The following is a 23,169-nucleotide window of genomic DNA, read 5'->3' on the forward strand; positions in this document are numbered from 1 at the left end:
AGAGCGTAGCTTTGAGAGCACAGGCCCTGGGCAAGGAGAGCTTCTGCCCTTGGCCATGGGCCTTGGTCGGGTGGCTCAGCCTCTTTCCTTGTAGTTTCCATATATGGAGGGTTGTTGCTGCCAATAAACGGGACAGGTTGTGCCAAACCCCCCGTACTGGCCCGGTGCACCGTGGAGTTGGAAGAAACACCACTCTCCCCGCGGTTGCAGCTTACCTGAACGTCGTACAGGAATCGGAAACGGCTTCCTTTATTGGCAGCGTCTCTCACAGCCCGAGCCAGCTCCACTGACCCTTTCCCACCGATGGACCAGTGATAGCAGGGGACCGCATCAAAGGCGCCAGCCCGCTTCGCGAGCTCACAGACTAAGTCGATCTCAGCGCGGGTGTCGGTCCTAGTGATGAAAACGTTTGTGGTTTTGCATCTGTATTCATTTAGTGATGTTTTTAAAGAAAGACTAACCGTTTATACAGAACTTTGCTCCCTAACACGGAATATATTTTAAACATCAAAAGTGGTTACATTGTGTTTAAATAAATCAGACTTAAAGAAAAGCATTGGGGGGAAAAAACCTCTCTAACAGGACTCAAATATTTCAAGTTGTTAAGGGTTTTATTGAGAAAATTCCATAACATAACCCTTTGATCATCCCCAGTCTTTCAGACAGAAATGCTGGGTGGAATTTTAAAAAAGAAAAAAAAAAAAAAAAAGCCAAGGAAATGTTAACTCACTATATAGATTTCATTTCCCATAAACATTTGAGAAACTTCTGTAAAAATGAAACCAACCCAACCCAGATCAAACAAACAAACAGAAGGAGCAGAGTATTTCTACAGAATTTTAGATGAAGCAAAGAAAGACCAAACACCCTTGAGACACAAATACAGTTCACAGGGTGGCCCAGCAAGAGGGACACATTTTAAGTTGGGGGCTTCACTTACTTGAAGACATTCAGAGCCACAATAACGGGAACCCCAAAGAGCTGAGCAATCTGAATCTGCTTCTGAAGGTTACAGCAGCCGTCGGCCACCAGCTGGATGTTCTGGAAGAAGACCAGACCCCCATGTACGCCTCCCACCAAAGCTGCCAGACGAAGCTGGCAAGTCCACTCTGGCACGTTTTGCTTCCATCTTGCTCCCCGTACTGTCCTAGAAGCTATTAAACAAGGCCATAAAACACTTTTTCCTCCAGGAAAAGGTGGCTTACAGAAGGAGGTGGCTCATTTTCAAACTACTTTCTGAAATCATTCTGGGTCCAATGGTGTAGCGGGGTCTTGAGCCAGGCGGCTATTTCTGCTGCTGACCAGTGGCCGGGGCATAAGCAATGTGCTCATTCTCTGCAGGCTGGTAGACAAGAGGGCACAAGGCCCCGGGGAGGGTGAGGAGCTGGGTCCAGCCATTCCCGGCTCAAATCCCTGGTGCCACCTGTAGGAGCTAAGAGGTACTGTTGCAAGGAAATCAAAGTCTATTTACCCAAGAGTCAAATAACTCAAGCGAGTGATAAAGCCAATTGTATACGCTCCAAAAGTCAGTTGTTTCCACAGCAGAAGAATACCCGGGTATAAGCCACATGTTTGTTTCTGTGCTGGACACTGAGTTCCGCTCTGATGGCTGCTCAGAGGGTAGGAAACAGTACGACGTGAAGCCTACATCCATCATTTCTTAAGAATGAAAGGTAATTGAATGGACTTTATCCCTCACCCCCACCCATTTCCTCTGGGATCATTAGAAAAGCAGTTTTCCAAGAGGCCACTACAGGCAGAGGAGTCATTCACTGATTGACATTCAACTGCTAGCCAATGGTTAACCGGATTTAAATGGTTCTGCACAGAAGCCTTCAAGACACCTGCTCTTACCTCCTCCGTGTATTCTTTCTTCAGCGGGACACCAGCAGTTACCTGAGACAAGAAAAGGCAAAAATGAAGACAAAAACCCATTAAAATGCTTATTCTGATACTTGTTGCGTTTAACAGTAGCCAGGTAGGTTGAATTTCCAGCAGCTTCGTGGAAAATGCATCTGAATGAGCCCTACTGGATTGCAGTGTTTGCTTCTGTAGGGGCTGAAGAACTGCCTTTCTCCCGCCCTACCTCTTGCCTGCAGGCTGGCACCCACCTCCAATGCCCTGCACGTCGCCACCCAGCAGATGCAGAACCCCTACTTCTGTTACTTGTCCCCAGTACCCGGCTTCCATGGAAGCCAAATACATCCACGAGGCCACGGTAACGGTAGCAAGGGACGCTTAGATAGAGCAAATGCCTTTTACTTCAGTGTGCCTGGCAGGCTGGGCACGTTGAAAAGCCCAAATACTTGAGTGGATTGGACAAGGGTAACTGGCTTGGAAACCAGCAACTTGCCAATGTGTTTGCCAATCTGGGGGCTTGGTTTTCTTATCTTTTAAAAAATAAAGGACGGGTAATTGGCATCATACTAGACACTGAAGCGAAGAAGATTTATTTATTGCTACTGGGAATCTTGACCACTTTATCCTGTCCCTTTTTTTGTTGAAAAAAAAAAAAAAATCTTACCCTGATAAAGATCTGAAGGAAAAACAAATCATGGTCACTTTTTGGAAACGTGCATGTAAAAGCACAAAATGTGCTTTTAAACCAACAACTGGCAGCCCTGGCTGAACATAACAGTCTTGCTGGAAGCTTTTAAAAAACACTGATGTCTGGGCTTCACCCAGACCAATTTAACCAGGATTTCTGGGAGTGAGACCCAGGATCAGTAACACTGAGAAACTCCTCAGGTGATTCTAATCTGAGCCAATATTGAGAACTTTTGTACTGGTGCCCATTACCCTAGCATAAAATGGAACTTATAATTCAAGTAAAACGTGACTTACACAAGGTATACCATCATTCTCAAAATTCTAAACGTGAAAGTAATTGCTATTACTTCCCCCTTTCGGGGGGCTTATTTCTCACAACAACTTAGGGGGTAGCCAGGGCAGTTTAAAGATGAAGTGCTAAAACTGAGTAAGTAATATAATTTGTAATATTAATAGATTAAAGAAAAAAATCATATCATCTCAATAGACGAAGAAAGTTATTCAACATTTACTTAGAACAAAACCTTGGCAAAATAAGAATAGATTTCCTTAATTTGATAAAAACCATATACTACAAACCTACAGAAAAATTGTATGTAGTGAAGAAGTATTACACACATTCTCTTTCAGATCAGGATAAGAAAAGGAGGCCCACTGTTACCACCCCTAATCCCGCACTGCCAGCTAGAAAGACCTGGTTAGTGACAAGAAAAAAGTAGAAAGATTAGAAAAGAAGAAACAGAACTGTCATTATTTTCAGACATGCTCACCCACGTGGAACTCTCAAGTGTCTACAGGTAAATCAGTACAATTACTAAGATAATTTTAAAGTCACAGGGATGTAACTGGTGACCATAGTTAATAATACTGTATCATATTCTTGAAAGTCGCTGAGAGTAGATACATTTTTTTTTAAAGATTTTATTTATTTATTTGAGATAGAGAGAGAGGGAGCGCACGAGCAGGGGGAGGGGCAGAGGGAGAGGGAGAAGCAGACTCCCTACTAAGCAGGGGAGCCTGATACGGGGCTCAATCCCAGGTCCCTGAGATCATGACCTGAGCCGAAGGCAGACGAACCACCAACCACCCAGGCGCCCCAAGAGTAGACCTTAAAAGCCCTCACTGCATGAAAATTTTTGTAACTATGTATAGTGACAGATGTTAACTAGATTTGTGATCCTTTTGTAATGTATACAAATATCCAATCGTTCTGTTTTACACCTAAAACCAATATAAGGTTTTGTGTCAATTACACCTTAACTTAAGAAAGTCAGTGGATATAAAGGCAATATATAAGAACCCAGAAGTAACCTGTTAAACTATACAAAAATGCAAAGTACATAGTAACAAATCCATAAAAGATGGAGAAACCCTTTGTGGAATGAACCATAAATCGTTATTAAAATATACTTAAAAAGCTCCATCAGTGAAGAGGCATCCCATCATCTTAGATGGCAACCTGTCAAATAACCCTAAGTTGATCTATTGATATAATGCCCTTCCAGTAAAAATCCTGAAAAGATTCTTGATGGAACTTTATGAGCGAATTCTAAAATACATATGGCAGTCAAAATGACCAATACCAGGCCACACATGCATGAAGAAACAGAACTCCCTGGTGGGGTTTGCCATAAAGGCCATCAGTCTAGCACAGACACAATTATACATAAGTAGATCAGCAGAACTGAAGAGAGTTCCCAGAAAAAGACCTACATATGTATGGAGAACCAATTTATCATAAAGTAGGCCTAAAGATCAGACAGGAGGGACTATTTAAATAAACAGTACTAGGCCAATTGGTTATTAATATTAAAAAAAAAAAAGAAAGAAAAGATCTGGTGATTGTACCATACATGAAAATCAGTAGCAATGGTGTGATGGTTAATTTTAGGTGTCAGCGTGTGCCACGGGGTAGCAGACAGTTGGTCACGCATTATTCTGAGTGTTTCTGTGGGGTGTTTTTGGGTGAGAATAACATTTAAATTGGTGGACTCTGAGGAAAACTGATCCGTGTCCTGCCCTTCTGCCCCACCCACACCATGTGGGTGGTCTGTATCCAATCAGTTGAAGGCCCTAATAGAACAAAAAGATTCTGTGCAAGAAAAATTCTCCAGCAGACTGGCTTCAGAGTGGGACGGGAACTGGAATATAAGCCCTCCTAAATCTCCAGCCCACTGACCTACTCTGTAGATTCTGGACTTGTCAGCCTCCATAGGTGTGTGAGCTAATTCCTTATAATAAATCTCTTTTTGCATAAATACATATTGTATTGGCTCTTAATACAAGATATTTAAAGAATTAATTATAAAGGGATATCACAATCCATCAGTATAACAATATTAGTTCTTGCATTGCAGCACAAATGGTCAGCACTTTGGAAGACAGGATACGAATATAAAATTATTGGGGCTAAAATGGGCAAGTTCAAGAGTGACAGGATTTTCCACTGCACAAATTATGTGAAAAAAACCCCAAGCTGAATAAACATAGAGAGGCCGCCATGGTTATTTGTGTAATGATATCCTAAGGAAGCAGAAATTATAATGGATCAAAAACATTACCACAGAGTTGTTTCGAGTAAGTAGGAAAGACACTGAGATGGATAATACAGAGCATAGGATTAAGCAGATGAATGTTCATTTATTATTTACTTGTTGAAAACATTTCCTGGATACAGACTCTGCCAGGCATTAGGGATACACACAGTAATAAGACATAGTCCCTGATCTCAAGGAACTCAGAGTAGAGAAGGGAGACACACATAGAGACAGCCATAAACCAATGTGACGCGGAAGGTTCTTCTGGAGCTCAGGAGAGGGATGCTAAGCTTTGCCAGACTTCCCGATCCTTGCCTTCTATCATCCTCCATCCAGATCTGAGCCTACCAAGCATGAGCCCTGTTAGAATCACTGGGCTGGAACCATGACGTGAAGACGTACAAAAGAGTAAGGTCGGAGGGAAATGCAACCACTGAAAAACAAGTGCATCCATTAAGATGAACTAAAATTGGATTATAAATCACGTAGAGAATTTTTCTGGGACAGATAGGAGGGTATGGAAAAACACTCGACTGGCACTCAAGAGACCTCAAGTCTGGTTAGTCCCCTAAAAAGATGGAAGATACCAGGCAAATCATCGAATCCTTCTGTTAGCTTAGTCATTTCATCTTTAGAAGGACTGAGCCAGACTCAGACAATCTCTAAGCCCTTTCCAGTATCAGAGCCCTTGGATTTTATAATGTTCAGGATGTAAAACAGTGAGGGAGAAATTCAAATGCATCTTATGGAAGCAGAAATAGTTTTTTGAAAACGGAAACTGGTATACAGATTCAAAATCTAGAGTTAAGAAGACGTTGTAGCCACAAATGGTGTTTTGAACAAAATCAGAATTCTTTAGGATCTATTGCTTAATAATACACGTGGGTCAATCTTGCATTTGAATTAATGATGAAGTTTTAGGCTACAGTGAACTCCCAAAGTGTTTGGTACTACTAGTGGATTTGGGATTCAGAAAATGTTTACCCTTCATTAATGCTCAGCTCTGCCTGGTGGACAGAGAAGAGAATTTGGGTCTAAACCTCAGACTTCAGATCTGGCTCTCGGCAGGCCTGGTTCAACTGGTTCAACTTCAAATCCCTTCTCTGTAATATGGGATAAAACAAATGTCAGTCTCTCCTAGGACAAAGAATTGCTAAAATGATTATACAGTGCCCACCAGAGATGTATTTCATGATGGCAAAAATGTTGTTTGTTCCTGCTATGTAAAAATCATTGATTATGGGACTCCTTCTACATAGTACTGCCAATTAAGCGATCAGATTTGGCAGTTTGTCTAAAATAACAATAGTCTAAATGATAACAACACCCCAACTTAATTTATTTCAAAGATGAAGTATGTTACTCAGTATAACACTTCTTATTCTCCCTTTGGAAAAAACCTAAAAATGAAAAAAGATAAACATGACATCTTTTCTGTGGAAAGGAAAAAAATTTCTTTCAGATGTGTGTGAATTATGTATGTAAGACAGGTTAATATCAAAACTCTGTAAAAAAAAAAAAAAAAGTTAAAATAGGGCATCTTTTCCAAGCAAAGCTCTTTCTAAAATAATCCATTGCTGGGGCGCCTGGGTGGCTCAGTCGTTAAGCGTCTGCCTTCGGCTCAGGACGTGATCCCAGGGTCCTGGGATCGAGCCCCGCATTGGGCTCCCTGCTCTGCTGGGAGCCTGCTTCTTCCTCTCTCACTCCCCCTGCTTGTGTTTCTTCTCTAGCTGACTATGTCTCTCTCTGTCAAATAAATAAATAAAATCTTAAAAAAAAAAAAGGAAATAATCCAGTGCTATAACAGAGCTAGAAAGTGAAATCACAATAAGCAGAAAGAGAAGGAAAATAGTTCTAGATGAAATCTGATGAGACATAGCATCAGTGAACCAAAAAACTATCTGTGCGAACACGGAAAAACCTCACCCACGAAAGCAATCCCTCTAATCCTTCTGTCCTCCCATCACCATGGGGTTATAAAATGTTGACCTGAGTGTTGGATATAAATCTTAGGACTAAAAAGTGGTCCCATTATGCTTCTTTCCAAAATACTGCTTAGAAACGACTTCGTGTCACCATTTACTTGAATTTACCAAATGGTAAGTGCCTTATAATGGTGATTTGTAAAAAAGGAGACGTATAAAAACACCGCAGCTATGGAGCAGGTCTGAAGATTTCAAATGTGAAATTCTGCTTTACCTCATTTTTAAAAATGTGTGTTATGAGGAAGGTAGCAGGAGACTTACGCTTGGCCCGCCTCCGTGCATCTTCAGAGCTCGCACCGTGGCCACCAGCACGACCGCGTTGGGCACCAAGCCAGATGCTCGGCATTTGATGTTGAAAAATTTCTCCATTCCGATATCAGCGCCAAAGCCCGCTTCAGTGACTGTGGAGAATCAAGGTGGAAACTTGCTATCATCTTCGTAAAACAAGAGCAAGTTTTGGCCATCGTAGGTATGACTCAGGGTCAAAGGACAGTTGAAATTCCCCACCACATCCAGGTTACTGCCCAGTATTGCACCTTGTTCCTGTGCGATGGTAAACTGATTTCTGCATAGTCATAGAAAATGTTTCATTCCCTACGTTCTCTAAAAAGGTGGCTCTCCACCCTGCTTTAGACCACCCTGCCTTAAGGATTCATTGCCAAGGCCAAGATATTTCTTCCAGTTCGGACACCCAAAGCAAAGCATTTCTTACCACAGACAGGTTCCAGATTGTATCCAAGGACATTGCTAGCATGATTACCATAGAAGATCCCTCTTACTTTTTACAACATGCATAGAACCGTTTATTTAATGCCAGAATGTCATTTCTGTCAATTGACAAAATTCAAGTTCGTTGAGTGGCTTAAGAAGATTAATCACCAGGTTTGATAAGATAGCACCTTTCTTCCGTAAGCACAGATAAGCACAGACGACATTCATCTTCAGCCAATCCCTCCTCTGCCCCCAGATTGCTAGAAATGCTACTGTGGAGGTAGCTGAGAGAATACCTAACATTGCCTTCCCAGATACGACCATTGACTGGCATGGGGTCACCGGCAGCATTTCCACCAGCACCAGCACCAGCAGGGGGCTTATGAGAAACACAGAATTTAGGTACCCCAGACCCAGTGAATAAGCATTTTAACAAGATCCCAGGTGAGATGAATGCCCATTAAAATTTGAGAAGCACTCTCTAGGAAAAGAATAATATAAATGTAATAGGAAGTAAACATTTATAAAATATGCACTATATACTGACTGTTCAACCAAGGCCATAACTGATGGCAGAGACAGGAATTGGCAGTAAAAAAAATTACTAAGATAAAATCAAAACATTTAAAATGTGAATGAATGAAGAATTTGTTTTGACCAGTCACTGAATGTACACATTTTAACAAGAATTCAGAAAAATAAAATCATGGGGGCGCCCGGGTGGCACAGCTGTTAAGCGTCTGCCTTCGGCTCAGGGCGTGATCCCGGCATTATGGGATCGAGCCCCACATCAGGCTCTTCCGCTATGAGCCTGCTTCTTCCTCTCCCACTCCCCCTGCTTGTGTTCCTTCTCTCACTGGCTGTCTCTATCTCTGTCAAATAAATAAACAAAATCTTAAAAAAAAAAAAAAGAAAAAAGAAATGCAGAATCCTAGACCCACCCCAGCGTTCTAGACCTGGTGAATCAGAACCTGCATTAAAAAAAAAAAAGAAAAAGAAAAAAAAAAGAAAATTAAAATCATGAAGTGTCACATATAATTTCAAATTCTAAATACAACAACCCGTCATTCTAATTCTTTATGGTTTCCCTTAAATACTTCATATGCTCGTATAATTTTTACAGAACAGGTAAAATTTTGTAGTTTGCTCCTTTACGTCAAACTTTTCAGAGTTTTCTCCCTGTACTACAAACTTTCAAAATTTATGATCTTAAGTGGCAGCTTATAATTTTGTTAAGTTGATGTATCAAGATTTACAAAACCGTTCCCCCTGTTATTAGACATTTGGGTTGTTTCCAATATAAATAATGCTGCAAAATATCTGTGCATATGAGATTTAACCTCTTTCAAATTATATTCTTGGAATAAATTCCCAAGGGTGAGAGCATGGTGCCAGAGGATGTAAAAAAAATGTTTCCTTAAAAATATTCAATTTGGAATGAATTTAGCTATAAAGTCACTTTGTCCTTTATTTTATCTTCTTTGAATAAGTGATAGAGCAGAACGAGTTAAAGAAGTGAAAGACATTCCTTTTTACACACTATTTGGGACAATCCTAGTGATTTGATTAGTGGTGGTCAAAACCAGAGATCATGGACAGTAACAATCCCTATCTCAGTGGTAACCCCTGGTAAAAGTAGTGATGACTTCAGCATGGTAGTGCTATAACGGCCCCCAGAAGAGGAATGTTGAGTTGATTTTGTCAAAGGTTATTACAGAGTGGGCTCCCAGTAGGGGAAAGGTGACCATCCTTCTGGTTAGTATTAGAACAGATCTAGACCGGACAGCTGTGCATATGAGCTGTCAACCGAACAGTGACAACCAACAAGTGAATGCTGGTGAGTTACTTAACCTATTTGAATCTCAATGTCCTCATTTGACTTGTTGGAGGAATGAAGCGAGATAGCGCATGTCAAGTACTCCGTTACTGCTTTCTGGTGCATAGTGGGAGCTCACAAAATGGTCCGTATCATTATCACCAAGAGAACAATTTTCCCACTTGCTAGAAATCATACTCAATTCTTAAGCATTTGCTGAATTCCTGCTACATCCAGGCATTCTGCTCAGGGTAGTGGCTCAGGATTAGGGTCCCTAATGTCAAGCACTCCGGGGAGCCGGGGGGAGAGACTGTCTGCTACTGGACTGGAGAGAAGGCGGGCGCAGTGCACAGGGAGGGATGTTGCAGCGTAGGGTGGGAGAATGGGGACCATGGAGTCAGGCTCTGAGGGACAATAGGATTTCTCCAGGCAGAGAAGTAGGGAGTTGGGGGTGGAGGGAGGGAGGTTAGGGAGGAGTGAAAGGATTCGTAGGTAAAGGAGGGAGCAAGAGCAGAAATCAGCTTGGGAAGATGACGAGAAATGATCCATGATGACAGGAGAAATGATCCATAATGACCTGAACCAACACGACCTGTTCTCTGGTCTAATCAGCTCTGAGGAGCAGGGATTCAAGTAAGAAAGGTGTGTGTATGTGTGTGTGTGTGTGTTTTCAAGGCCGTTATATTGGAAAAACTGCTCAGTGTTGCTCTACAGTTGGAAGTAGATGATGCAGGTAGCGTTTGATCAGGTCTTTCCAGTTGGACGCGTTTCCACTTGAAGCTCCCGTATCAGACTAAGCTCCACGAGGAAAGAGGTCATGTCTGTTTGAGAGACTGACACTGCAAGGCATACAGTAGGCACTGGATGAATGTGTACATCTCTCAAACAAACAAAAAGGGAGCAGGAGGATAGCAACGTTTTCTAACACTTGGTCACAACTATATTAATAGCACAGTTCATTTATAATCCTTCCATTCCCCAGAAAAGCTGCAAGCTCAAGCTCACCTCAAAAACCATCTCTTCTCTTAAACTTCTCCTTAAACTTCACCGTGTGGTCGCCATGCTCTCCGACCTTCAACAGCTCATTACTGCTTCAAGGAAAACATCCAAGTTCCTTACCATAAAAACTAAGGCCACCCCGATGGAGCCTCAAGCACACGTCTGTCTATGTTCACTCTGCCTGAAATTTTGTGCTCTACTAATATCAAGCTTCCTGTAGAGCCTGCACACACTATGGTGGTCATCTCTGACCCTCCTCCAGATGGGAACAACTGGAACGTTCCTCTCTCCCACCACTCTTCTTTAACTCATAGTCCAAGCCTTGGCTCGGATGCTCCAGAAGCTTGTCCCGATCCTCTTGGGAGAGCTGGCTGGCCCTTCTGCCGCTCCCGGCCCTCTGGTTTGCTCCTTCACCGGGCCCACACCTATCTCTGCATGCGGCATCCCGACTAGACTTACGTGGCACCTCTCACATAAGGGACAGGAACCACGTCCTACACATCTTTGTATGTCCGGTACCTGTCACGGTACCTGGTGCACATGAAATCATTATCAGAGATGTGAAGAAATGAGTGGAGTGGGATTCAGAGCCAGTGGTGATCGAGTCAAGCCACTGTTCAGTGGAGACAGGAAGACACAAAAAATAAAATTAAACAATTAAGAATGTTCTTGTATCTCTCTATCATGCTTCTTTTTCCCCTAACAGTAGCAAAACAGGTCTAATAAAAGGTATAAATGTCATATCTGATAAAGGTATGACCATTGCAAATGTCTCCATGGGCCAGCTAAGCTTAATTTCATATTTTAAGAGACAAATTGAAAAAAAAGGAAAAAAGTAGCAAGAAAGAGAACTGCAGCTGGGGAAGGAAACAGGATACAGTAATAAAGGTCCAGGGGCTGTGGCTTCCACATGCAAAGGAAATATGGAGGCAAATAATGTGCAGAAAACAGAAGAAAGTGCCAGATTCTCACACTTTGCAGGCTGTTCTGAAACATGGCATGGAATCACTCCTATGTTATTTGTTTTCGAGTATCGGGCTGCTAAGGAAAACCGAGTGTGGAAACGGTGTGCTGGCACACAGTCGCTAACCACACCAGTAAGCGCCAGTGCACAAGGTGACACCCACACGGAGCGGCCTGGAAACGGCCAGCGCGCAGTGCCGTGTATCTCTGTCTTGCGCGGCAGTGGGTCTTGACGTGAGCAGGGGACAAGCCACTCTCACTGCCAGCTTCTAGCTCCCAGAAACTTCCTGGGAATTGGCAACAGAGCAACCTGTAAGTTAAGTGCTCCTTGTGACCTGCAATAAGCAATTTAGTCAGTTACCCTCTTTGCTGCTATTGATAAATTTTAAAAGATGTACGTGCTAAAGGATTACTTGATGTTGATTTTAATAGACACCTGCTCTCGAGTCATGAAGCAAGGAGACTTACTATGACTTTGCATTCTTGAAAAGCACGTCATGAAGCCTTGTGAAAGCTGCACATTTAAAAAGGCTCACAAGAAAACATTCGCGCGTGCCACAACAATTATTTGTCTTGGCAATCTTTTTTTGGGGGGTGGAGGTCACAGCTATTCACCCTACAACCCGACGGAAAACAGGAAACTGACCGATAGTCTTCTGAATAAGCACAGAGGCTGCTAGGTCGTGATTTGGTAGCAAGGCTTGATTCAAACTTTATAACCCATCATCTGTTCAGAAAGGAAGTGTCAGGGGGTCTGCATTGGGAAGGGACTAGCTGTTTGGACAAAAACCGTGAGCACTTTTGCAGGAAACAGAGCTCAGGGTTCAGGTGGAGAGTCAAAACCAATACTGCACAACCAGGCACCTGCTTTCTGTGCTGCTTGGTGAGGGCGCCCTGAGTGACACTGGACAAACTGAACAGAAACGACAATAAAACACGACTGGCGGGTACATATCGTGTCTGTGAAATCCTTCGATGAGGCAGAGAGATGATTTTTCTATGTCAAATTATCCCAGCATGGGTCCAATCTGCAGTGCACAATGCGCTGAAGATTCTCATCACGATGAGGATGCAGATAAGCAAGCACCAATCAGCTAACTTACCAAGAAAAAAAAAAAGGCATTTACATCACCATCTCATGGGGGGGGGACCTAAAAATTACGGTTCACCAAAAGTTCTAGAGCTCTGAGGGAAATAAGTTCCTCGGGGCTCCTAGGCTCCTGGCCAGTTGCCTTCCCGAGATGGTGTCCCGGGTCCCCTGGATGCTCGGCTCACAGCTCTCCTCTGCACTATATGTTTTCTGCCACTTGGCATTCTATTTAAAAGTACTTTTAATTAAACACATGCATCTCAGCATTAAGGAAAAACCTCCATTTTTTCTCACCTAACAATTACCGAACCTCTGTTACATTGCCAGGCTCTCCAGCAGTCATGTATGTACTCCTGTCCTCATTTACGGAGGAAACGGTACATTTGTAACATGACAAACATCAGAAATCTGAATCACCTCATTACAAAGGAACATCTTTCTGACTTTTCCCCCATTTTACTTTTTCTTGCTTAAATTCCCTCTGGTATTCTACAATTTTTATTTATTTACCAGTACCTAGTAAATTTGAATTAAGTCTGTTTCACATTTACTTCTTTTTAAACAAATTTTTTTTTATTTAAATTCAATTTAGTGAACATATACTGCGTTGTTAGTTTCAGGGGTCGCACACTGGCTTCTGCATGGTCCATGCTTTGGTCCAGTTACTGAACCCACTGCTATGGAATCACGAACCTTAAGGATAGATCAGTGGTTCTCTAATGGGGACTGATTCTGCGTCCCCGTCCCCCCTACCACCCAGGGGACATCTGGCAATGTCTGCAGTCATTTTTGGTTGTTGTAATTGGCATCTAGTAAGTAGAGGCCACAGATGTTGCCAAATGTCCTACAATGCACAGTAGCCTCACCAACCCCCCCTGAAAACCCCCCAAACTAGAATTATACCAAAATAACAGAGGTTGACACTGCTGTGGTTCAAGAATGACAAAGGAGCCTTATGCTTTCTAGATACTCTTCCTGAGAATGTTACAAATGCATTAGATGCCAGAATAAAAAATTATATAAAATTGTTACGCTAACGATACCCTTATATACCGTAAATTCCTGAAATAGGATAATGACAGTAAAGTTTCTGCGTGTTCACCACACCATGGCAGTTCCCAGTGATGAAAAGTAGCAAGCGCCTCACTGAGGGATGCTGCACTCACCTCATGAGAAAGAAGGGAAGGATGGGAGGAAACAAATCAATATGGAACAACAAAGGTGGGAGCAATGGTCAGTCTTCCTGCCAAGAAGAAACATATACGGCGGGGAAGGCTATTCTAATTAGAGACTGGGCACGGGGAGAGCGCAGAACCAACATTCACTAAGCACTGCCTGTGTGCCAGGCGATGTACTAGACGCCACCTGTCTTGTTTCACTCTTCAGCACCTGCGAGGGACCTTTACCTGCCACGACGGCTTGTAAGGCTACGACTAAACCATTCTTCCCAAGCTCACACTGCTATGAGGGATGGAGCTCGGGTTGAAACCTAGGACCATCTGACTGCAGTCTATGCCAGTGTCCCTGCCCTGCCGTCCGGGCCATGAGCCAACTAATCATGCAGCTTTTCTCCAGCTGAACTGCTTGGTAGGTTGTGCTTCCATGGAAAATCCTGACACCTTGTAGTTCAATATTTTGGTATAGGAAATGTAGCTCTGAATTCTTTTCCTGAACTCTGATAGGTGTGTTCAGACTTGTTTTCTAATTGCAACATGGATCTGCTGTGATAACATCTGGAGTCTTCTTCATTATGATATGCATTTTTTCTTTTTTATTTTATTTATTATTATGTTCAATTAGCCAGCATCATTAGTTTTTGATGCAGTGTTCAACGATTCATTAGTTGCTTATAATACCCAGTGCCCATCACCACACGTGCCCTCCTTAATACCCACCACCTGGTTACCCCGTCCCCCCAAACCCCTCCCTTCTGTAACCCTCAGTTTGGTTCCCAAAGTCCAGAGTCTCTCATGGTTTGTCTCCCTCTCTGATTTCTTCCCATCAAGCTTTCCCTCCCTTCCCCTGTGGTCCTCCGCACTATTCCTTATGTTCCACATATGAATGAAACCATATGGCAATTGTCTTTCTCTGCCTGACTTACTTCACTAGCAAAATCCCCTCCAGTTCCATCCATGTTGATGTAAATGGTGGGTCGTCATCCTTTCTGATGGCTGAGTAATATTCCATTGTATATATGTACATCTTTATTTCTCTTTTAAACTAAATTCATAGATTTGTTTTCTCTCTTGGAGCAAATAATCTAGGGATTATGAATCACAATCCTCTCTTTCTTCTTGGTCTATGTGCCAACAGGGTCAAGTCCTGGGCAGCAGCGAGGAGGATATGGGGGAACAAGGAAGGAGCTCCCAGAGATGAAGCGCCCCGGACCAGTTCCACTGGGCTTGGCACCCAACGCAGCAGCGGGTCACAGGCAGAGAACACTCACTCAGCCACCTGGCCTCCCGAGAACCCAATGGTCACCTTCCACTGGGGGAGTCAGACCTCTAGACTTGACTTCCCAGCCTCCTCCAGCCAGGCATCTGCCTTCCCAAGACTGGTTGGGGAAATGAACAACGCCCACTCTCTCGCACGTTCCTGTTATCACTACGTTATGCGGTGGGAGAAAAGGCAACTTAGATCTGAGATTCTCATGTTTGTTTTTACCTTGGGGAAACCCCTCCTTGGCTCTGAGACAAAGTTAAACTGAGGCACCAAGATCATTTTTCCCCTGAGTTTCTGGCTATTTGATATGCCTGATGTGGTCCTGAGACTTGCTAACAGAATTTCCACCTGCTGGGTAATTAAGGGGCCCTTGATTACATGTGTCCTCAGAAGATCAAAACTTTCAGATTTCATAGCTCATTTATAATGGCAATAATTTTTTTCTCTATGATACATGCAAAAACATAGGTATCAAATAGATGACATACTGAGTTCCCCATTATTTTTGGACATGAACTTGAGCTTACGGACTGTGAGAGGGCTCATGGAAGAACGAGCCCTTGCAATCCACTTGGCTCAAAAGGGGTTGAGATAAATATGTCTGCGCAGGGCCGATTCTGCTAACTGAATCCTTGAAAGGATTTCTTCCAGACAGAGGGAGGAATGAAACCATAGCTTCTCAGCACTTTGTTTTCTCGAGACAAATCAGAAATAAAAATAAAACCTCTGTACAGGAGGAAGCAAGGAATATGCTGGACTAGACTTCATTCTGAAGCACCGTGGGCTTCCTGCACAGCGCTAAAGGAAGTGGAACCTCGACTCTTCAAACCGACTCTTTCTGCCCTATGTGAACACGTCTACCCAGCTGAAGCTGTCTGCAGATAAACTCAGCGAAGGCTCCAAAGTCACAGAAGCACAAGAATTCTGAACTTGAGCTTGAGGCAGCCTTAGAGCATTTTAATTCTTTTTTTCAGTGACTAGAAGGAGACTAAATCAACCAGGATGAATCATTAATGATAAGGGAAGCTTAGCATTATTACTGTAGCTGAAAAAAAAAGTAAACTTGACATCAAACATATTAATTTTGAGGATCCAACTCATCTTAAGTCTCTGAAATTTTACAAAAAATCAAATCCTTTCTGCTCTTTTTGATTCGTCTATTTAATCTATGTTCCTCTTTGGTTTTATTAAATGTCTTAAGGTCAAATTTCCCTAAGAATATGTAGAACCGACCGGGCACATATTAGGAGACCCACGTAAAGAAATCAGTAAGAAAACAATATTCATACTAGCCTGAGCCTTTCCACGTGCCCTTTTCGTGATGGCAATGCTTGTATATGTATGAGGGAATTTTGGTAGTAGTATAGAATGCATGAGAAAGTTACTGAGGATGTATCTGGGGAAAGGAAAGAAAAAGATAAGCAAAGTATAAAAAGGACATAGATCAACTTGAACCATATGTTTTCAGTAATGACAAAAAAAAACTTTGAAAATACCAGTAATGCCAATTAGATGCGCTTTGGTGTCAGGACCCAGAATTTCCTTCCTCTGGAGTTAATTAGTTATAGACATTGGTTCCCATTATTTGAAACCATCATTAATCATCCTATTTCATAAAATAATTTTGACCAAAGTGAAATTTAATTTTGGAAAAAAAAATGTTAAAGATGAAAATTAAATTACTCATGTTATTTTTACCTCCCTTATAAAAATCCAACTGAATTAAATTCATGAATCCATTATCCAAATAGTTCCCATCTTCTTGTTGCAATCATGAGCATTTGGACAATGTTATTGCCACGACCAGGGTTTTAACCCTTCTGTTTTTAGCAAACAATGGCATCCCAGAGTTCTGGCTAGAGGCCTGGAATTTTGGATGATTGCATGGGGGCAGAGCTGTTTTCTTGCTGCTCCCAAGATCTGGACACAAGGAAAATAACTTGAAAGAGAGGCCAATTCGGAAAGTCTTTGCTCCTAACATGTGTCACCCTACAATAATTAAAAGATGAAATAGAACATTTTTCATGGAGCATTTTATGAAAACAAACCCAAGGAGGAAAAACGTAAAGATGTCAAAAGAGAAATATATTTTATCTGAAAGGTTCCCAGGAAAAAAACAACATAAAAAAACCTGTAATAGCTTTTTCTGCAAGTAGAAGAAACCCAGCAAGTGAAACTATGATTACTAAGCTTGAGAACAAATGAAATACATCAACATTCCTAGTACAGCAACTTCTAATAGAAGAAACTAAGACAGAAGGAAAACATTTTATTTTATTTAGTTGTTAAAGATTTATTTGAGAGACAGAGAGAGAATGAGAGAGAGAGAGAGCACGTGAGGGGGGATGGTCAGAGGGAGAAGCAGACTCCCTGCTGAATGGGGAGCCCGATGTGGGACTTGATCCTGGGACTCCAGGATCATGACCTGAGCCGAAGGCAGCTGCTTAACCAACTGAGCCACCCAGGCGCCAGAGAAGAAAAACATTTTAAACTTGAAAGTGGAAGATACTATAATGTATTTAACAAGCAGGCAGAGCAGGGATTATCCAAACTGAAGGCAGATGCCCATTAATGGGTCGCAAAAATCGATGTACTGGGTTGCACCCAGAATTAAAAAGAGAATTAAAAAGAGAAAAAGAAACAGTACAGGAAATATCAGGATACATCACACATAATGAAAGTAAGTACTATTGTTTCAGAAGACGTGATTCAACTTTTGTGTACATGCACACATGTGTGCGCATGCGCATTTGAGATAAAAAATGTACTTCATGCTTTGAGTTTTGGTCAAAACATGCAAGGGTCACTGGCCCAGACTATACTTTGCAGGTTTCTTATCTAAGGAAGGAGGAGGCAGACCTGCTGCTTTTACAGTCATATCTAGTCCTACTGGATTCCTGTAAGATCAATGTCATGATTATTCAGGCCTGGCTCCATTCTGCTCAGTGTTGGTGCAAACGGCACAGGGGAGCTCACAAGGAACAATGACCCCAAGCTCAGTGTTATCTCACATTATCTTTATATTTAGGGTCACAGATGTTCCTCTCACTGATTCTGAGGCTCTATGGCTGGGTGTGGAGGCAGGAATGGTCTGCACGATCCTGCTTTCCACGTTTCCTTCCGTAGGTGTGACACGGACAGGAGTGTAAGAGAAGACCCCGCCCCACCCCGCCCCATGCCCGTCCAACAGAACTGGACCTTGAAAGGATCCGATTTTAAGACAAAAAATGAGAACACACTGAAAAGACCAGTAATTCATATTTACATCTGTAAAGAGCTCCAAGTCAAGAAAATAACCTTGAAAAGGAGGCATGCGTATATTTTCTCTGGCTTATTTTCAATATAGCCTTTTTCTGTTTAAAAAATGGATATATTGGGGCGCCTGGGTGGCACAGTAGTTAGGCGTCTGCCTTTGGCTCAGGGCGTGATCCCGGCATTATGGGATCGAGCCCCACATCAGGCTCTTCCGCTATGAGCCTGCTTCTTCCTCTCCCACTCCCCCTGCTTGTGCTCGCTCTCTCGCTGGCTGTCTCTATCTCAGTCGAATAAATAAATAAAATCTTTTTTAAAAAAATGGATATATTAGTGATACATTATTGGCAAATCTGATGTGAAGAAAAAAAACAAATCAGGCACATTTAACTGTTTTCACTAGCATCAATGTTCCTGGCTATCACTCTACAGTTGAGAGGAAAGATACCCTTGAGATGTCTAGTAACATTTTCTAGGGAAAAGGTAACAAATAATTAGGAATAATTCTAATGTTCCCACCTCCTGACCTCTACACTACCCCTAAGCCCCAAAGGAGCTGAAACTACAGTTTGCCTTACTTCTCATTTTGTATAAACAAAGAGCGAACCCTCAATTTGCCACCTCTTTCTCCTCTGCTTCTCTTTGGTATGTCCCCACCCTGACCTTTTATCTAAAAGTGGGTCTGACTTGGGTAAAGCTGCTGATTAAAATAGGGTTATTTGTATTATACGGGAAATGCTAAGTGTATAGAAATATTATTATTATACTGGCAAAAGGTAAGCATTAACACAAGGCTTTATTATGCCCACCTAGCTCGTAAATTTCTGAGATGGGTCTGCAGAGTAGCAAGCGGTGGCCCTCACAAGGACAGGGGTCGCTACTTACATGCCTTTATCTCCAGCATAATGGGTATCATGCTCTATAGATACTTTTGTATCCTGATCTTTTCAGTGAACCTAGTATGGAGCATTTCCCCAAGATACTAACATCTGCCGGGTAATATTTTATTATATAGTATTCCATTATAATGGAAGGAGTCATGATTTATAAAACTGGGCTTACTTTTGGCCATGGTCTAAACTCTTCCTCAAAAATGACCTGTGATGTACTTAAGAATGAAAGTGAGCCAGTCTGTTTGGTTGACTTAGAAGATAATCCTGGGGCGCCCGGGTGGCACAGCGGTTAAGCGTCTGCCTTCGGCTCAGGGCGTGATCCCGGCGTTGTGGGATCGAGCCCCACATCAGGCTCTTCCGCTATGAGCCTGCTTCTTCCTCTCCCACTCCCCCTGCTTGTGTTCCCTCTCTCGCTGGCTGTCTCTATCTCTGTCGAATAAATAAATAAAATCTTTAAAAAAAAAAAAAGAAGAAGATAATCCTAAGCATGGTTGTGTAGAGAAGCCAAAGTCTGCTCTCCTCCACTCTGTCTGGCTACCCAGCAGGTACTGTCAAAAAGTTAGCGGAGATGGTGACATGGGTGATGTGGCATTAACTCAATTGTGTATTTGGAAAACCTCTGGAACTATGTCATGCTGACAGTGAATGGGTTATCAACTCACCTTTTTATTTGAAGGAGACCACGGAGAATCAGAAAATGTCTTAACTTCTCGAGTAGCTAAGTATGGCTTAGCTGTACTTAAGTGTGACTAAGGAGATTAATTAACAGAAGTGTTGGGTGTAACTTCCAGGAAGGCTCCTAAAAAGGGGGTGTGCCTTTCTTCCATCTTCCTGTTGGCTGGGATACAGATGTGATGGCTGGGGCTTGGGCAACCACCTTGGACTACTAGGCAACATAGAGCCCCTGATGATTGAGGAGCTACCATTCCAGCCTAGACTGGATGTTTTTTATGTGACAGAGAAATAAACTTGTATTTGCTTTGGGTCCCTTTCTTTTACTGTTGCTGTTATTTGTGGGTGAACCTAATCTTAACTGATGCGTTCGTGAAAACAAAGCCTATTCGGAAACATTAAAGCATTTTTCATTTCTATCATTTCAGTTTGCACATTATTTCGACATTACACAGTGTTTTCTTTTTGTGCACAATAGTAACTCTGGGACTGAAGTCAAGGTTACATTTCTAATTTAGAAAAGATGTGAGATTTGCTTAAAGTTTTGCTGATGAAAGAGCTGAAATTTCAGAGGCTGAGATGTGCCCACAAATGCCCCAAAGCTATGCAATGCAAAGTAAGTGTTAGAAGAGGGTCTGATCACAAGGTCCAGAATTAAGGCAGGAAAGCGGGAACAAGTACGTATGCCAGGATGCAGAATCACAGGATAGATATACGCGTGAACTCCAAAGGGTTTCCTACTCATCTGACTTCAAGTACGGTTCTTGCTCTCAATGCTACCTCCTTTGTGTGTGTTATGTGCTAAACAAAGAAATGCTTTTTGGAGGCAAAAAACTGTTTTTGTAGTTGTTTTGAATATTTTTAGAAGTTACATCATTAAATTATTGCCTAACCCTAAAAAGTAATAACAATCCACACTCAACCAAAGCATTCATGCAATTTTATAAAACAAACAAAAAGGGACTAAACAAGAGGGGGGGAAATCAAGAGAAGGTACTCAGATTGTTGGTGTTTGACACTCAGAATGTTCGTGTGCCTCAACACTTGAATATATGGACATTTAAAAATAAAAGATTTTATTTATTCATTTGAGAGAGAGAGAGCACGAGCAGGGTGGAGGGGCAGAGGGAGAGGGAGAAGCAGACTCTCGCTGAGCAGGGAGCCTGGCGCACGCTCAATCCCAGAACCCAGGGATCATGACCTGAGCTGAAGGCAGACGCTTAACCGACTGAGACACCCAGACACCCCGAAAACATGGAAAATTTTCTAAGAACCTTATTCATTGGAACAGGACTGAATATTTCAATGTGGAATAAGGAGCACTTCGTGGATGAATAAGCCACCCTTGCTGCCCCTGGAAAGCAAAGCACGCAGCTTCGGTTTCTCCCTGCTCAGTGTGCAGAGGGAGCTTCTCCACCTGGCTGGCCCCGCCTCACGACGTCAGGTATCGGCATCCATGCATCGCTTCTGCTAGAAAGTTAACGTAAAGCCCTGACCCTCTAACGGTGGGCTTAGGTGGGCTAAGGCTGGATGACCATCAACATCCAGATTTAGCTCAAAAAAAGCTAAATACTTGACCACATTCTAATGAGGACTGACAATCGGAGGCTCTGGTCTCAGCCTCTGTCCTAAATTACAGACTCACATTTCTTCCCCGCCCTTCCCCCTCAATGCATAACTAACAAACATTAACATTTTGCCACAATTGCCTATTTTCCTTTTACAAAGAAGGTAAACAGCATAGAGAGAGCTGAGGTCCCCTGTGCCTGGGTCCCCAGTTGAGCTCCCCCCCCACCCCGAGTGGGAAACTCTTACCAACCTGGTGCTTACCCAGGTCGTGCATTCCTACTTGTACATACACACAAAGGCATAAACACATATAGTGCTATTTTTGTGTCTTAAGAACGTGTTAGACTGTACTTACAATCCCACACCCTGCTTTTCCACTCGACGTTGTATTTCTGAGACCTTGTGTTGTGGGAATGCACAGATAGTCTTGTGGGTCTTCCAACACCCACATTTTTACCTGCTGACAGTCCTTTCTTAGGGAGGGAGCGCCCTCGGATAGGACTCCTGCCCTTCCCCCCCTCACTATTCCACTTCAGGAAGGTGGAATGACTTACATGAGGGAGGCAGGGGTGGAAAGAAATACCATCTTCATGGGGAATACTGGCAACAGTAACTCTACAATATCATTCTGGAAACCCTCATAGATTAGAAACTGTACTAACGCTTCTCCATGACTTGTAAGGATGCTGAAAATCTACGTCCAATCTGTCTTCTCTGCGGTATCTCTGGGCTCCTGAACTACTGGTGATTCCGTGAACACATCACCTTCTGCCCTCTCTGTCCTGCTTTATTGGTTTGCATCTTAACCATTCTTCATGGCTTGTCTCAAAAGCCATTTTCTCAAGCTTCTTAGTGGAAAGACTGTTTAAAAATTGTCAATTTATCTCCAGTATTAATCGCAAGCACAGCATTTCAGATTAGCATTTATTCCCCTCCAAAATGACCTCATTTGACGATGAGACTCATCGCCCCACACGTCTTCTACTCCAGGTACACCATCTCCAGAATCTACCAACATAGTCCCATCTACAATCATTGGCTTGTTCTGTGAGAACGCCTTTCTCCCGAACTCTGGATGTCAAATTACTTTGGATTTTTCAAGTCAACTTTTCCTGTTTTAAAAATTATGTAACTAACACACCCTAATTATAAAAGTTTCAAGAATACCAGAAAAACAAAGTATAAAGTAAAAATCACCATGACCCCATTTCCTACAGAGAAATAAAAGCGATCATCTATATCTTTATTTATTTATTTTAAAGATTTCACTCATTTATTTTTGAGAGAGAGAGAGAGAGAGCGCACGAGCAGGGGGGAGAGGCAGAAGGAGAGGGAGGAGCAGAATCCCCGATGAGCAGGGAGCCCACCTTGGGGTTGGATCCCAGGACCCTGGAATCATGACCCAAGCTGAAGGCAGATGCTTAACCAACTGAGCCACCCAGGCGTCCCTACATCTTTTTAAAAAGACGCCCCCGACGTGGGGCTCAAACTCATGACCCCAAAATCAAGAGTCACACACTCCACTGCCTGAATCAGCCAGGCGCACTTGCTATAGATTTTCTATATCTTTTCATTGCATATACAGTACAGATACTCATTGCAAAATTTTTAAAAATGAGATATAAAATAGTTATGTAACTTCGTTTCTTTTACTGTATATATCATGAACATCTTTTCATGTTTCATATAA

General features: G+C 42.5%; 1 protein-coding gene across 1 annotated transcript in view; it reads right to left on the bottom strand.

The window, feature by feature from the left end:
• The window catches only part of MTHFD1L (methylenetetrahydrofolate dehydrogenase (NADP+ dependent) 1 like), a 186,193-nt gene that overhangs the window by 66,993 nt on the left and 96,031 nt on the right, over window positions 1-23,169 (bottom strand). The window contains exons 21-24 of the mRNA XM_048225973.2: window positions 7,334-7,473; window positions 1,855-1,896; window positions 941-1,041; window positions 216-393 (exon numbers count right to left, since the gene is read on the bottom strand). Coding sequence (XP_048081930.1) covers window positions 216-393; window positions 941-1,041; window positions 1,855-1,896; window positions 7,334-7,473 — 461 coding nt within the window. The remainder of the gene's footprint in view (window positions 1-215; window positions 394-940; window positions 1,042-1,854; window positions 1,897-7,333; window positions 7,474-23,169) is intronic.

This window comes from Ursus arctos, unplaced genomic scaffold, assembly GCF_023065955.2.
Source record: "Ursus arctos isolate Adak ecotype North America unplaced genomic scaffold, UrsArc2.0 scaffold_13, whole genome shotgun sequence".
Classification (NCBI taxonomy): domain Eukaryota; kingdom Metazoa; phylum Chordata; class Mammalia; order Carnivora; family Ursidae; genus Ursus; species Ursus arctos.